Source organism: Chenopodium album, chromosome 3 (genome assembly GCF_948465745.1).
Source record: "Chenopodium album chromosome 3, dcCheAlbu1.1, whole genome shotgun sequence".
NCBI classification, from domain to species: Eukaryota; Viridiplantae; Streptophyta; class Magnoliopsida; order Caryophyllales; family Amaranthaceae; genus Chenopodium; species Chenopodium album.
The window spans coordinates 58,769,908-58,785,213 of NC_137836.1; the positions used below are offsets into that span (position 1 = coordinate 58,769,908).

The 15,306-nt window shown below is 36.1% G+C and overlaps 1 protein-coding gene across 1 annotated transcript; it reads right to left on the minus strand.

Moving 5' to 3' along the window:
* Positions 1-10,397: 10,397 nt before the first annotated feature.
* LOC145614255 (uncharacterized) lies at positions 10,398-11,811 on the minus strand. The gene is made up of 2 exons (XM_081669279.1): positions 10,833-11,811; positions 10,398-10,729 (listed from the first exon to the last, which is right to left on the minus strand). The coding sequence occupies exons 1-2, from the start codon at positions 11,787-11,789 to the stop codon at positions 10,634-10,636; spliced, it is 1,053 nt and encodes a 350-aa protein (XP_081525405.1). The 5' UTR covers positions 11,790-11,811; the 3' UTR covers positions 10,398-10,633.
* Between the last annotated feature and the right edge of the window lie 3,495 nt (positions 11,812-15,306).

A 15,306-nucleotide genomic window follows, 5' to 3' on the forward strand; every position in this document is an offset into this window, starting at 1 on the left:
ACTTCTTCCTGAGTTGCCATTATGACTCTTGCTTTCCTCTTGCGGGCTATAGGTTTGTCGAAAAGTTGGACTTGTACGAAGAGGTTATCTTTGATTAATCGTCCTTCCTTTCTTGACCACGCGCTATAAATTAAGCCAGTTTGCGTTTTAATTACTTGACTCGGATCAAATTGACTTTATGGGTTTTTTTTTTTAAAAAAAAAATATGTATATTTTTAGGGAGCAATAATGTATATGTGTTTAGGGAACTTAAGTATTATTATTTATTGGAGGATTAATATCCGACTTACCCCTCTAAAAAAAATGACGAAAAATAACGCGCGCACACAAGACTCCCTTAATCATGGTCAAGACATGTGGATTGGTGTGTGTATTGAGTGTAAGTGACATGCTTGGACTCTTGTGTAAGACCATGGGACTTAGTGCCTAAACTCGAATATTAATTAAATTAGGCATTATAATCGGCAAAGTTAATCGAGTTAAACAGAAAATAAACATTAGGTGATGACTCGACAAATAATCCAAACTGTCGGCCAAGCAACAGAACTGGCGTCACCATATGGTGATTGGCGCCATACCTTTTAGTAAATGTCTGGCGCTACACACCATACAGTGGCGCTACAACTCAGATTTTGGCACCAATATTGGAGCCTCGGTCTGGGACTGTTTTCGATATTATTAGTCAACTGGGGTATGCCTAAAGTCGTACTAGGTCAATTCCGATTAAAAGAAGAAAAAACTTTATTGACTCGAATTAATTAATTAATTAATTAGGCAAAGTTCTTTAAGTCATTAATTATAATTTCAACACAAATCAACAAACGGTTAAGAGGAGCATAGGATATATATGCACAACAAATAATGCACAATTAGTCAAGTAGGCACAACATGATGCAATGAGTTCGCAACCTAACCATGGCTCTAGTTCTCTAAAGTTCGGGATATGGTTTAGTCAAACAGGGTCCATGGTTAATTGTCCATATGCACCGCGTAGAAGCCTAACCGTGAAGGGTTAACGCGTGTGGATAGAACACCGCGAGTTTTCTAGAAAAAAAACTCACTTCCATGGTTTGGTGAATTCAACCTCTCAGATGTACCCTTTGTTGCCAGGAGCGTTCAATCAGGTAGATAGAGCATGAATTCCCAGAGGGTTATGTCCATATGTAGAACACATATGGGTTTCAGAAAAGTGAGAAAAAATTCAATCAGGAAGTAGGATCGAGCAAACAATACGAAAAACCGGTCGAAATTAGAACGCATATTTCTGGCTCGGTATTGGGGGAAATTGGCGCCAGCAAACAGAGACTGGCGCCAACTTTTAACTGTAGCGCCTGGCGCCAATACTGGCGTCTGGCGCTACGGCTAAAAGTTTGGCGCCAAGCTCTGGCCCCTGACGCTACTTCCCACATGCCTCAGCAGCTTTCTGTGCTCAATAAAATCACCCAGTTTCGCACGGTGTTATTTCAGTCCTAGTTGTGAAAGACATTTCTCAAATTTCCTACGTGTAAAAATCCTATGTTTTTGACTCATTACGGATGGTCTTTCCAATGAGAACCTTTTTATGCATATGCCACAATGTTAATCAAAATTACGCACATGAAATACTTAGAACTTTTCGAGTCTCATCCACTCATTCTAAATCATTGCCGAAACAAATTCAGGAATTAAAATAGAAATCCTCCCCAGTGGAGTCGCCAAAAACTGTGGGGAATAGTTTCAAGCTTTTAAAATCCCACTAGCTTGAACCCCACTGTGATCATACACTAAAGTACGGTGGCGTCCAAAAGGGAAGAAGATAGAGCAAAAGAGTCGCCAACAAGTTTTTAAGGAACTTGTAAACCATCACGAGGTGAAGGTTACACCCCTTAACGATCCAAGAGATCGTCAACTCCATAAGGTCATGAACCAAATAAGGGTTCGGGGATGATGGTACAAATCCAACCTAAAAGAGATTGAACCTACCCTAATAATAGGCCTCTACTTTATTCTGCTCGTATTCATCTGCGCTTTCTGATCAACATACAATCAATAGGATTAACCCTAAACCTGTTTAATCTATGTTGGTTGAATTTAATGCACAAATAAACTATTATTGGCGATCACTTGAATTTATAATCATAATTAACCCTAACAAGATTATTAATTATCTTATAAAGCGTGATTACAAGTACGAATTCCCTTTAAACATGCAATAAAGGTGATCAAGCAATAAATAATATAAAATATAATACATATCAAGCAAAATAATAATAATCAATAACAATTATAATTAAAATAATCATGAACAATAACGAATATCATAATCATAGCAATCATAATTAATAATAATCATAATTATAACAATATTCATGTTAAAGCATAATAAAAGTAAGATCCTAGGCATGATACTAACAAGATTAATAACAAACCCTAGCATGTCACTAAGCAATAAAAATCAAATCTTTAGCCCTAACATGATACTAACATGAATAAATATTAGGAAGAACATAGGAAGCATCCTAGGAATCATATTTAATATTAAAATTACTCTAGACATGATACTAGGAATCAAAATAACAATATAAACATGATATCTACATCATAAATCAATTAAAACCAATAAAGTACTTACTTGGATGCCTCGTACCTCTTTCTAATAACAAAATACACACGTTAGTAACTTCAAGGAAAATAATAATCAAAACAATTAAATTAAATAATTGAAAGAGAGATTTGGGACCAAACCCTCAGAAATTAAAACATTTCACGTCTAGGGCGAAGGCAACTTCGAATATGGCTAGGTGTTTCTAGATCTAATGAATGCGGAATTTTGTATTAAAAAGCAAGAAAGAATATTTATTCTAACGAATGAATGAAAATTGATGAATGAAATAGAATTAAAAGAATTGATGAACGCTTCTTGATGAATGAATATTGATAATTGGTGAATGAAAACGGAGTTTATTAAAACTTAAGAATAAAGAGAATTGGTGAATGAAGAAGAGAACTGATGATTCTTGGTGATTGGTCCCTTAAAACGGAGTTTTTGATACGATATTTATAGAGAAAATCATCCAAAAAAGATAATTTATCAAAACAGAGTCTGAAGACCGCAAAACCATCTTGGCGCCAGCCCTGGCTAGTTGGCGCCAGCACCAGTGGCTAGCGCCAGGCGCCAATGGCTAGCGCCTGGCGCCAATCCTGGTTCCAGGCGCCAAGGCCTGGGGTTGGACGCCAAATCGGCTTTTAACGCGTTTTCGAAAATCTGATAAACTTACCGTACTAGAAGATAAAATAATATAATTTCCATCGAAAATGCTATTTGATCTTGATTAAAACTTTGAAGAGTCCTAATTGAATTAGGAATGATAAGATCTTCTAGAATGTTCTAGAAGACTAAAACCATTCCTAATTATATTAGGAATGAAAAATTATATTAGGCCCTCCCCTAGATCATAGGGTCGTACTTAAAGCTCAAACCGGGCCCAGTTTAGTAAATTGGCCATAACTTCCTCAATATTCATCGGAATTGGGCTTATAATATATCGTTGGAAAGGTCTTTGCAAGCCCCATCCAACTACACCACTCTTGGACCCATATCATGGACCAACCAAACTGGATTGGCTGTTTTCTTTAAAATAAAGTTTTCAAAAACAGGGAGAAGAGAAAAAGAAATAAAACTTTCCGCAACACTAGACCTTTCCACACTTTCGTTTCATTCGATTATGATTCGACGTGAAAGGCACTCATCACTGGGTTTGGTTTTGGGGAGACACAAATGGGTGTCTACAGATGGTATTACTGATGAGATACACTCCCTTTTGGCTCACTTTTGGTGGGGGTCCACGGTGTCTAGAAAAAAGCTCCATTAGCAAAAGTGAGAAGATTTATGCAGGCCGAAGGCTCAAGGTCGTATGGGTTTCCGCGATCTCCGGTGTTTTAACTAAGCTCTATTAGCAAAACAATGTTGGCGCCTCCACCATAATCAAGGTACTCTGCTACATTCTATTCTAAAAGCTAAATATTTTAAACATTGTAATGTTTTGGAGGCGTATCGGGGTTATGACCCTATTTATATGTGGAGGAGTATGTGGGGCGCAAAATCATTGTTACTTGATGGGTTAAAATGGAGAGTGGGGAATGGGTGTGATATTTTGGTTTGGGAGTCGGCTTGGTTGACAGGTGCTTCGTCTGTTTGTGTGCCAACACCGTTAAGCGGAAGCAACATGGGATTACGTGTGAGCGACTTAATCGATCATGATACTATGTCTTGGCGTACGGATGTAATCCAAGATAATTTCAATGCTAGTGATCAAGCTTCAATTTTATTAATCCCCCTTTCTTATCAGAATACCAAAGACAAAATGTTTTGGTGGTCGTCTAAGAGTGGGGAGTTTTCCATGCGCTCGGGGTATTGGTTGGGTAAGGAATGTGTGGTGTAGAGGCAAAGGCAGCAGGGTGATGAGGTATGGCGCCTTTGTTTGGGGTTTGAAGGGCCCTCCAAAACTTGCTCATTTCTTGTGGAGGGCGTGCAAGGGATTTCTTTTTGTACGTGAGAGATTACATTACCGCCATTTGGTTGATAATGGGGTGTGCACGATTTTGTGGAAATGGTGTTGAGAACGTGATCACGCTACTTTTGAATGTATTGATGCAGGTGCTATATGGGCTTCTAGCTTGTTTTCCTCACTTCTTGCTCAAGCGCCTTCTCTGAGCTTTCGTGACAGGTTACTTTGGCTTGCATCCAAGGTTAATTGTGAGGAGTTGAAAGCAATTACAACATTGATGTGGGCTTCTTGGTGGTGTCGTAACTTGATTATATTCGAAAATTCTAACATTTGCCCTGTTAGCCTAGCTGCAAATTCGTCTAAATCGGTTATGGAGTATGTTGAATATGCCAAGAATGTATTTATGTGTCACGGGGTTCAGAGTATGCCTGCTGCTAGTTCTTGGTCACGGCCTGATATGGGAAAGGTGAAGATTAATTGCGACGCTCACGTTGGTGCAGTAACTGGCCTTGGGGTTTCCCCAAAGTCTCTTAACTTTGGTGGAAATTTATCTCTTTTAATGTTACTCGACAAGTGTTTTTTTTTTAAAAAAAAAGAAAAAGATTACATTAATTGATTACCGTATTAATTTAATCACATCTGATTAACAAATTAATTGTTGCTTATATTGTTTTAGTAAGGGTATAAATGTAAAATCATACAAAAAATTGTTATATTAGGAAAGTTTGTTGGTTGTTGCATATAATGTGAAGCTTCCGTAAATGGAAATTTTTGCAGATAATGTGAAATGGAGGTAGTATATCTCTTTTTCTAAATATACTTTGTACTATATTTATCATGGCCATGTTTGGTAATTGGCTTTTTAATGGATTTTTGGTTAGCTTTTGGCTTTTGGATTTTTTAGGTGGTCAAACAGCCAAAAAATGTGTTTGGTAATTGGCTTTTTAGTCAGCGAAAAAGTTGGCTTTTAAGCCAAAATGAAAAAGCTGCTTTGAGTAGCTTTTTTGTTGGCTTTTGGCTTGTTGGCCCACAAATTATCTAATAAACAACCAATAACCAACAATTAATTTACCAAACACTTTTATAAATAGCCAGCTTAAACAGCCAATTTCAAAAGCCATTATAAACAGCCAAACATTCCAGCTGGTCAAACAAGCCAAGTGAACCAGCCAACCGCCAACAGCCATTTGCCAAACAAGGCCCATATGTTAGCACCGATGCAATCTAGTATCGCCAACAGCCATTTTCCAAACAAGGCTCATACGTTAGCACCGATGCAATTTAGTATTTCCTTCGATTCCATTTTGTTGACACGTTTAATTTAAGCACATATATTAAGGAGAGGAGAGAGAGTGAAAGTGAGAGTGGGATTCAGAGAGAATGAAAAAAAGTGGGATAGCTTGTAAGGTAAAAAAAGTTACCCTAAAAGAAAGTGTCAACTACAGTAAAAAGAAACGAAGGATTCGGATATTGAATCCGCGCCACTGAGGCCTAACTCTTAGCCCAGCACCGTGCTGAGCCAAGCACACATTAAATTCATTAAATAATGTGTTGTGGGTCCTGCATGTCGTATTGGAGTGTTCTTTATACGGAGTATATGTATTACTATACATGTACTCAAATACGCTATATTATTTTGTTCCCATTGACAAATAGTGTTCCGTTGTTGGCCGTTACTTCGCAAATTTCAACTCAGTTCCAATTTTAACTCAGCTCCTTCTACTCTCATCCTCTCTCCTCTTTCTTCCTCTTACAGTTAAGAGTATGACTTGAAATACCTACCCAGCTATGCCTTCAAATTCCTATTCATCTAGAAATTCGTAATTGGGTCGCAAATGTAGATTGAGAATGTGGATTTCCTTTATGTAATTGCGCGAATTAAGGATTTGGGCGAATTTAGGGTTAGTGTAATTTTGTTTGTGAATTTCGGAACTTGTTTGCGAATTTCGGGTGTGTGTTGGTGTTGTTGAATCAAAGCCTTCTTCCTTTACATTGTAAGTGTGGTTAAATTGCATTTCTATTTTTGTTGTCGAATTAATTGGTTGAAGCAATGGCATTGAATTTGTATAGTAAATGGCTGGTAATGTGTGTGAACTGAGTATATTTGTAAATTTTGTGTAACTGTACGAGTATATTTCTTAAAATAGTTTTATCCTTCAACTGATTATCCAAATATTGCTAATCTAAATACTCGTCCATGGTATGTTGTGTACTATATGTGATGAATGCATGATTTGTACCATCTGGTGGCTGTGTTGAATCATATGATTTGTGCATGTTTGTTATTTGTATGTTGATGATGGTTAAAAGCCATTTTTGCCTTTCAAAGGCTATTATATACACAATTATACTTTGTATATTATATACACAATTATACTTTGTATGGTAAGGCAATCTAGGCCTAACTTCTTACAATTAAGGGGAAGATTCTAAACAATGAGCATATTTAAGTATTAAACAATTGAGTATTAAACAATTGAGTTTTGTGTTTCAACTTAAATAAAGTATATAACCTTGGAATCTTGGATATCTAATTGTCTTTCTTTAAGCATTGGCTATTAAGCATGTTTCTGGTGATTTAAAAAGGCTAATTAAGAATGGAGGTTGGAATGTACATGGTTTAGCAAAGAAAACACATGACATTATTTAACTTTTGGCAATATGTGATTTTTTTCCCCCATTAGCACTTTTCACTATGAAGCAAATGGAGTACACATGGTTTATGCAAAAAGAGTTGAATAAAATGTCATTATGTGTTGCTTCCATAAAACATTTTGAAATTATAGGCATATAATTCGTGGGAAGGGGGTGAAATTGAGGGTGGGGGAAGGGAAAGGGATGGATTTCGAGGGTGAGGGAGGGATGGGCGCCATTTTCCGGCAACAGGGGAGGGGTTTTCGGGGGTGGGGGAAGGAAATGGGTGAATTTCGAGGGAAGGGGGAGTGCTGGGCGGCGGATCTGGGGTTTTAAGGGTGGTGTTCGATGCAAGGGATGGGTTTTTGGGGGTAGGGGAGGGGTTTTCGGGGGTGGGGGAAGGGGTGGGGTGGCTGGGCGGCGGTTTTCGATGGCGGGGGGAGGGGTTTTCGGGGAGGGGGCCGAAATTCCGGCGGGGTGGGGGTGGGGTGTGGTGTTTTCCGGGAAAGGGTAGGGGGCTGGGTTTGGTAGGTTTTTTTTTTTTAATTTTTGTTTTTCTTTTTTTTTTCTTTTTTTGTCGACTTATCACGTGTTGACACGTGTCTAGGTAACCTGCTACATCAGGTTGGCTGACCTGTTGGGTGCAACGAAAATTAATACCCCCCAAAGTTCGGTGCAATAGATAATAAACGAAAGTTGGGATTAATTTCGGCGGATGGGGCAAAGTTCAGATTAATGGGAGCAATTTTTCCAAATTTTTTTGATGAATTTCTCGACAGAAATACCGGACTGCGTGACTTTGCTGAGAAATATGTGGGGGCCATGGATCATCGGAGGGAAGCAGAGAGGTTGGCAGATGGTAATTCGGCTTTGTATCTTCGGGGACTAATAACAGATTTCAAGATTGAAGAGACGTACAGGAATGTGTACACAGATGCAAAATTGATGGAGGTGCAACGAGAGTGTAAGAGAATGATGTATTGTAATTCCACTAGCTTGCAACATCTTGGGGATGGCTGCTATGAGCACCTAATTAAAGACAGAATATATGTTTGGAATGAATTTGAAAAAAAAAAAAAAAGAAAAGCCTGTGGCAAAGTGGCGAGTTTACCGGGTTTTGTACAATGCAATAAGTTAGGAAGTTGAATGTGAATGCAAGATGTTCGAATGCAATGGGATTCTTTGCAGGCATTGCATCAATGCTCTAGAAACACAGCAAGTGCCTAACGTGCCACAGAAGTACATCTTGGATAGGTGGCGTAAAGATGTATACCGCAAGCATACTAGAGTCAAAGTTGCGTACCATGACATATCTAAGACTGCGGATGTACTTCGATTTGACAAGATGAACTTTGTATTTGAGGCCATTTCATATCTTGCAAGTGAGAAGGACAAAGCTTTTGCCATGGTCATTGCAGGCTTACGAGACTTAGAGCTGAAGATTAAGGAGATTGTGAAACCTGCACTTCCCTTGAGCAGTGTTGGGGAAGCCATGACAGATAACACACCCCAAAGCAGCAGAAACATGGAAATTGCATGCCCTACTGTCTTCGCCACTCCTTCTTCTGTTGGTAGGAGCGTCATAGGGGGTTATGGTGGTGCGGGAACTGATGGCCTTGATCTTACAATTGCGGATGAATCACAGCAAACTGATCTTGGAGTTGGCATTAAGGATCCACCTTCAAATAGGGGTTCTGGTTGTGTTAGAGCTTCCAGGTTTATGACCACTTTTGAAGAAGTGTGTAGACAAAAGGAGGCAAGGAGGAAATACTATGAAGAAAAGCAACGTCGAAAAGATAGAGCTAAGAAAAAGGATGACAGTGTACAGTTGACTAAAGAAGATGTTGCAAGGCAGATAGACTTCGATCACAGCTTGGGACACCAACAGGTATAAGTGCTGGTATATTGAATCACTTCATGTGTAGTTAACAACTTCTGTTATGAATAATTATGAGCTTTGATTTCATACCCTTTTGTATTTTTAGTTTAGTGAAGACACTGTTGGGAATCAATTGAACCAACAAGCTATAGTAGAAGTTAGACTTTCGTCTACGGCTAACGGTGAGTGCCAACAAGATCTGGATGCTATGTATGCTGATGATGAGCTCATCCAGCATAATGGGGTTCATTGGGGTTGAATGTCCTAGTATGATGAATTGGGCAATTCGATTGCTGTAGTAGTACTTAAATACTTAAATACTTTGGGCTTTTGATTTGGGCTTTTGATTTGCTGTAGTACTACTGTATTATTCACATATTCTGATTCCTCTTTTAGTTGAATAGTTGTCTAATTAGTATTTGGGCTTTTAAATTGGGCTGTAGTAGTAGTATTCACATATTAACTCGTTTCTTAACCTATTGTCTATTTTGAACTTTTAATTGTGTCTTAGTTTAGGGTCTATAATCTAATGTGGTTAAATATATATTTTGAGTTTAAGAATTATGTATTTGGGCCTTATGGATTTTGGCCCCTTTGATTTTAGGTTAATTCTATTTTTTTTTAAAGATGATTTAGGTTAATTAGTACTAGTTACTTCTAGTAATTGTTTTTATTACTTATATAAAATTTTAAAACAACAATATAATATAACGAATTCCAACTACTAGTAGAGTATGAGTAGCTTGCGATTTGTCTCACATCATAAGTACCACCCTTAATTTCCGCTTTTACTACATGACTTTACAATACTACTCGCATTTGAGCCTTTGTGTTTGGGTTTAGGGTGGGTGTAGAGTAATTTTGTGTTTGGGTTTAGGGTGGGTGTAGAGTAATTTACATTCTTAATTTAAATCACATTGTAAGTCTAATTTGATTTTCGTATCGTAAAAATATACATTTAACTAAGACTAAGATAAATATATTTGTTTGCTTGTTAAATCACATTGTAAGTCTAATTGGACTTAAGCTAAATAAATTTGTATCTCTTAATTATTATTTGGTTTGATCATTCGTTGGACCAAGCTAATATTATTGAACAAATATAACCTTATTATTAGATACTCATCAAACTATGAAATAAATATTGGAATAAATATTAAAACAAACTTATTTATTTTTTGATGCAATGGACAACAAATTTATTGATTGACCAAGACTCACAATTAAGTAACAACTACCAAACGACCAAATATTGGACTAAGCTATATTCTATTTGTATTTTTAACACTATATATATATATATATATATATATATATATATATATATATATATATATATATATATATATATATATATATATATATATATATATGTATGTATGTATTCATAATTTGTTTTTAACATAATTTAACAATATTAAATATAATTCACACAACTTAAAACATAATTTAAATTAAACATAATTAAATCCACAACATACGAATACTAAAGACATACAAATTGTTCAACAACACCTACGAGCCGATTAAAAGATTACAACCCAAATTAATAATTGTTCTTATCATTAAATTAAAAATATTGTTCATACGAAATAGTAAATTAAACATGACGACATAATCAGCCTTTCATAGCTTAGCCCCTTGCAATCCGAACTCTACTCCTCCTCATCCGTTCAACCGTGCCTTCACCAGCAGTTCCCGACGAGGCAGCCCCACCTTCAACCTTCACCTGCAGTACATAAGGGTTTTTATTACATTTGATGAATGCAATAATAACTAATATATACAATTAATTAACTACATTTAATAACAATGTAATTTCTCACACTTACTTTGACTGAACCCACAGCAAGCAACTCGCAAGTTCCCCCACAGTTGAACATTGTTTCACAGTCGACCAGATTTGCATCCCACAAAACAATAACACCTGATGCTAGCCCTCCTCTTGGGAGACACGCCTCTTCAAAATTGCAATTCATGAATTTTTTGAAGAGACGTGTCCAATTCTTCATGGTTGCTCGTGTCTCAAGGAGTATTATAACTCCGGGTTGGTGTTTCTCAACCAATGCTTGGAAATTTTGCATGAAAGATGGTCTAGACACATCTCTAACATTCCATACGACAATTGGAGTTCCTATGGGCAGGGAGGGACAATATTTTTCAATTGTTGGTGTTAACCTCGTACCATAAAATCTAGACGCAGGGGCCTCATCAACAAAGTGGCTAGTGAGAATGGCAAAGTTGACAGTGGTAAACATTCCATGGACATGGTAAACAAAAAGTGCATCACTTCCAAAACCTATTTTTAACTCAGTGGGATTTGGTTTTCTCATGCGATAAATTGGACATTTCAAATTCACAACAGGTAAAGGGTCAGCGATCTTTTTCAGATTGGGTGGAACAACCTTAGACACAGTCTCCATTTTAGAATAATCAAAAGACTTAAGCTTTGAATTAAAAGTGGAGGGATTTGAGATAATACCGTACATGTCATAATAGTTGGGAAGGTGAGCCGGACGCATGGTTCCATCCTCCTTGATCATCTGGAGGCCATGGTAACAGTCAGGCCACGGTTTCAAAGGATCCCTTATCAAAGCCCTTACGTCGTCATCATCGAGATAATGGATATCGTACGGCTCCTTCTTCACAATTCCGTAGAGAACATTGTTGAAATCCATCTCACTCTTTCTCGTGGTGTTGGGTTCTAGAAAGTATATCTCAGATTGAGCATCAAGGGGAGTGCATCCCATAGGGTATTTGGGTTTGGAGAGAGAGTAGCGAGAAGCCATTGGGATGTTAGTGTTTGTGTGAATTTGCTTGTGTTTGGTTTTCTGTAATTCATTTACCAAAAAGGGATGACATTATTTATAGTATAGGTAAATAAATTATTAGGAATATTAAATAAATAAACCCACTTACGTAAACAAAATTTTACTAAATAAATTTATATGGTTCAACAACGTTACCGTGGGTATAAGACAGCCCAAGTCAGTTACTAAGATTTCCCTAGTGCACTTCAAAACCATAGATGACAGTAAAAAACAATGTATTGATATTATAATTAACCAAAGAGAGTGTATTTATAAAAAATTTATGTATGTGACAATTATTTATCAAATGACAACATAAATACAAAAATAAACATTATATACGATGCATATGACCATCTTTATTACATCATTAAATACAACCACGTTTGTATTACGATATCTTAATGTAATACTTATACATTATCATATCGTCAAATTCATTTATATTGTCATTTACTATAATTAATTGTGTCAAACATAATATCTTTAAGAATTTCATGTGCAAAAGTACAAATTAACTAAGGGCCTGTTCACATTTACTGAACTTAGCTCAATTGAACTAAACTGAACTGATTGGAGTTGAACTGAAACTAAACTGAACTGAAATTAAGTAATTGTGAACAGACCCTAAGCTCATCTATAATGCTTTATGAAGCATATTCCCAAACAATGTGTTTTAAAACTTACTATTACTAATTTGTATATAAAATAGAAGCAACATTACTTGCGATTGTCAAAATTGGGTTGACTGAACTACACTTAACGGTATTTAAATGAATTATTAATCAATAAAACAAATTTGTGACTCAATATATGCACAATTACGGCTTAAATGGATTGATATACTATCGTTTAAAATATTCTTCATACAAAGATTTGGTCCGTTGGTATGTTATTTTAGAATAACTCATTAAGGCGATTGTAGTGCGACAATTTAACTTACATGTATTAAATTAGTGGTTGAGTTACAAATTAAGTTACAAATAATTTTACATGTATACCTAATATATAACCTATAAGCAACTAAACATAATTTATGATTAATTTACCTAATATATAACCTATAAGCAACTAAACATAATACATTTTTATTATCATATCCAATTGTATGTCAATCGTTTGATTTATATTGTCATTTCTATGTAACAAATGTCAACTAAACGTTATCAATCAAATTTAATATTATATACTTATTATTGCCAATATAAGTATAACAGTTGACAATATAATTCTATCTATTAATAGTATATATTTGAACATTGTGCTACATATATATTATCTTTGTACATACCATCCGATGAACTTATCTTTGTACATACCATCCGATGAAGTTGTCTATTAATTTAATAATTTATGTTGTCAATTACAGATATGCAATGGTCAATGATAATATGTTAAAAGTGTCAATTTTGTGAAAATCCGTTTGAATGTACTAATCTATATTTTGACAAATAAAATTTCCTATGTGAGAATTTAAATAATGTCTTTTTTTAATTAATGTCATATTTATTTATTTGTAAAACTTCTAACATATTATGACACATATTGGTGAAGTGTACGAAGTAATTTAAATTATAATTGTTGAAAAGAACGAAGGTATTTAAAATATAAATGAAGTGTAGCGAATTGCTAAGTAACACAACTGAACTGCGATAATTTATTGCGAACCACATTGTTATAATTCAAAGACATTGGAACACTTACCCTTTTGTATACTTTATTTATTTATTTTTCTATTTTTGCTATTTTAATCTTTTGAAGTCACTCAAGCTTTTTTTTTTTTGAAAATTGCATAAGTTGCACACAATCCCATCCCAAAGTTAGGTAGATATGGGTTGAAAAAATGAAGGGTCTATCGTTTGACGAGGCTCAAAGTGGTTTACCAAAAAAGGATGTATAATTGAAGGGTGAAAGGTGATATGATGTGGCTACAAGGGGTGCCTCAAATCATTGGTATACATTGTGCTTAGTTCAACATTTTTTTTTTCTTTTTTTTTTTGCAATGCAATGATCATATGTAAGGAAATAAATGCCCATTTTATTTAAAAAGTGAAGGTAAAAATCAAACTCTAAGAAATAAATTCAAGGAGGATGAAAGGTGCCTATGCTAGACTTATTGGGGAAAGGGTTTAAAAAAAGAGGAAGAAAGCATGAAATCTTGGTGAGAAGCTTACCTTGTGCATTTGTTTCATCATTACCCTCATTTTTTTTTTCAATTACATGACTCAAACTCGATTCAACATGCATGGACGGAAAAAGATAGGAAGAATGAAGGTTGTAATATGTAAATACTGTAAAGATGATGTAGACGGAGAAAGATGAAAAAAAATAGGAATAGAATATACTCCCAACTCAAATGACGGAAAAAAACCGACTCATGCATGAACCTAAGACATGGTCATGGTGACATATACAAAGTGTGTGCTAAGACTAGTGAGTGTAGGTGACATGTTAAGACTCTTTTCATGACCATGTGGCTAGACTATGTGACTAGACTCAAGCAAAGACTAAGTTAAGACTTCATGTATATGCATTAAACTGGACAGGCTGTGGTATTTTATTCATAACTTTTGGTCTGTGACTTTGATTGAGATAAAACCAACGCCACACTAAAGATAAAACTCGGGGCTACAGATCCATAGGCTGTACGACTCTTAGTTCTTCCTAGAACTCCGGCTATGACCAAAACAAGTTGATGCTTGTGCAGTATACGGGAATAAAAATCCGGGTTGACTTAAAAGAACTATGACTCGATTTTAGGCATATTTATTAGCTCAAATTAGTTAATTAATTAATTAAACAAAGTCCTTTAGTCATTAATTAGTTTGTTAAGACTTATTTAAAAACACAAGTCAAACCAAACGGTTAGTTTAGTCACATAATAAGTATGTACAAGTAAGTGATGCACAAGTAGTCACGTAGTCACAACATGATGCAATGAGTTTGCAACCTAACCATGGCTCTAGTTCTCTAAAGTTCGGGATATGGGTTAGTCAAAGAGGGTCCATGGTTAATTGTTCGGATGCACTGCGCGGAAGCCTAACCGTGAAGGGTTGGCGCGAGTGGATGGGACACCGCGAGTTTAGAAAAACTCACTTCCATGGTTTAATGAATTCAACATTCTCGGATGTACCCTTTGTTGCTCAGAGCGTTCAATCAGGTAGATGGAGCATGAATTCCCAGAGGGTTATGTCCATATTTAGAACACATATGGGTTTCAGAAAAGTGAGAAAAACTCAATCAGGAAGTAGGATCGAGCGAACAATACTAAAAACTGGTCAAAATTAGAACGCATATTTCTAGCTCGGTATTGGAAGAATTTGGCGCCAGCAAACAGAGATTGGCGCCGGATTTTGGTTGTAAAGCATGGCGACAGAACTGTCGTCTGGCGCTACAGTCAAATTTCTAGCGCTAATATTCTGTTCACTGACGCTAATTCCTACATGCCTCAACAGCTTTCTGTGCTCGATAAAATTTTCCAGTTTTCGCGCAGTGT

Bases quoted from the DNA above. Each gene is read 5' to 3' on its own strand.
- LOC145614255 (XM_081669279.1), bottom strand. From the start codon at position 11,789: ATGGCTTCTCGCTACTCTCTCTCCAAACCCAAATACCCTATGGGATGC. The intron at 10,730-10,832 runs GTAAGTGTGAGA...TATGTACTGCAG, and splicing joins TTGCTGTGGGTTCAGTCAAA to GTGAAGGTTGAAGGTGGGGC.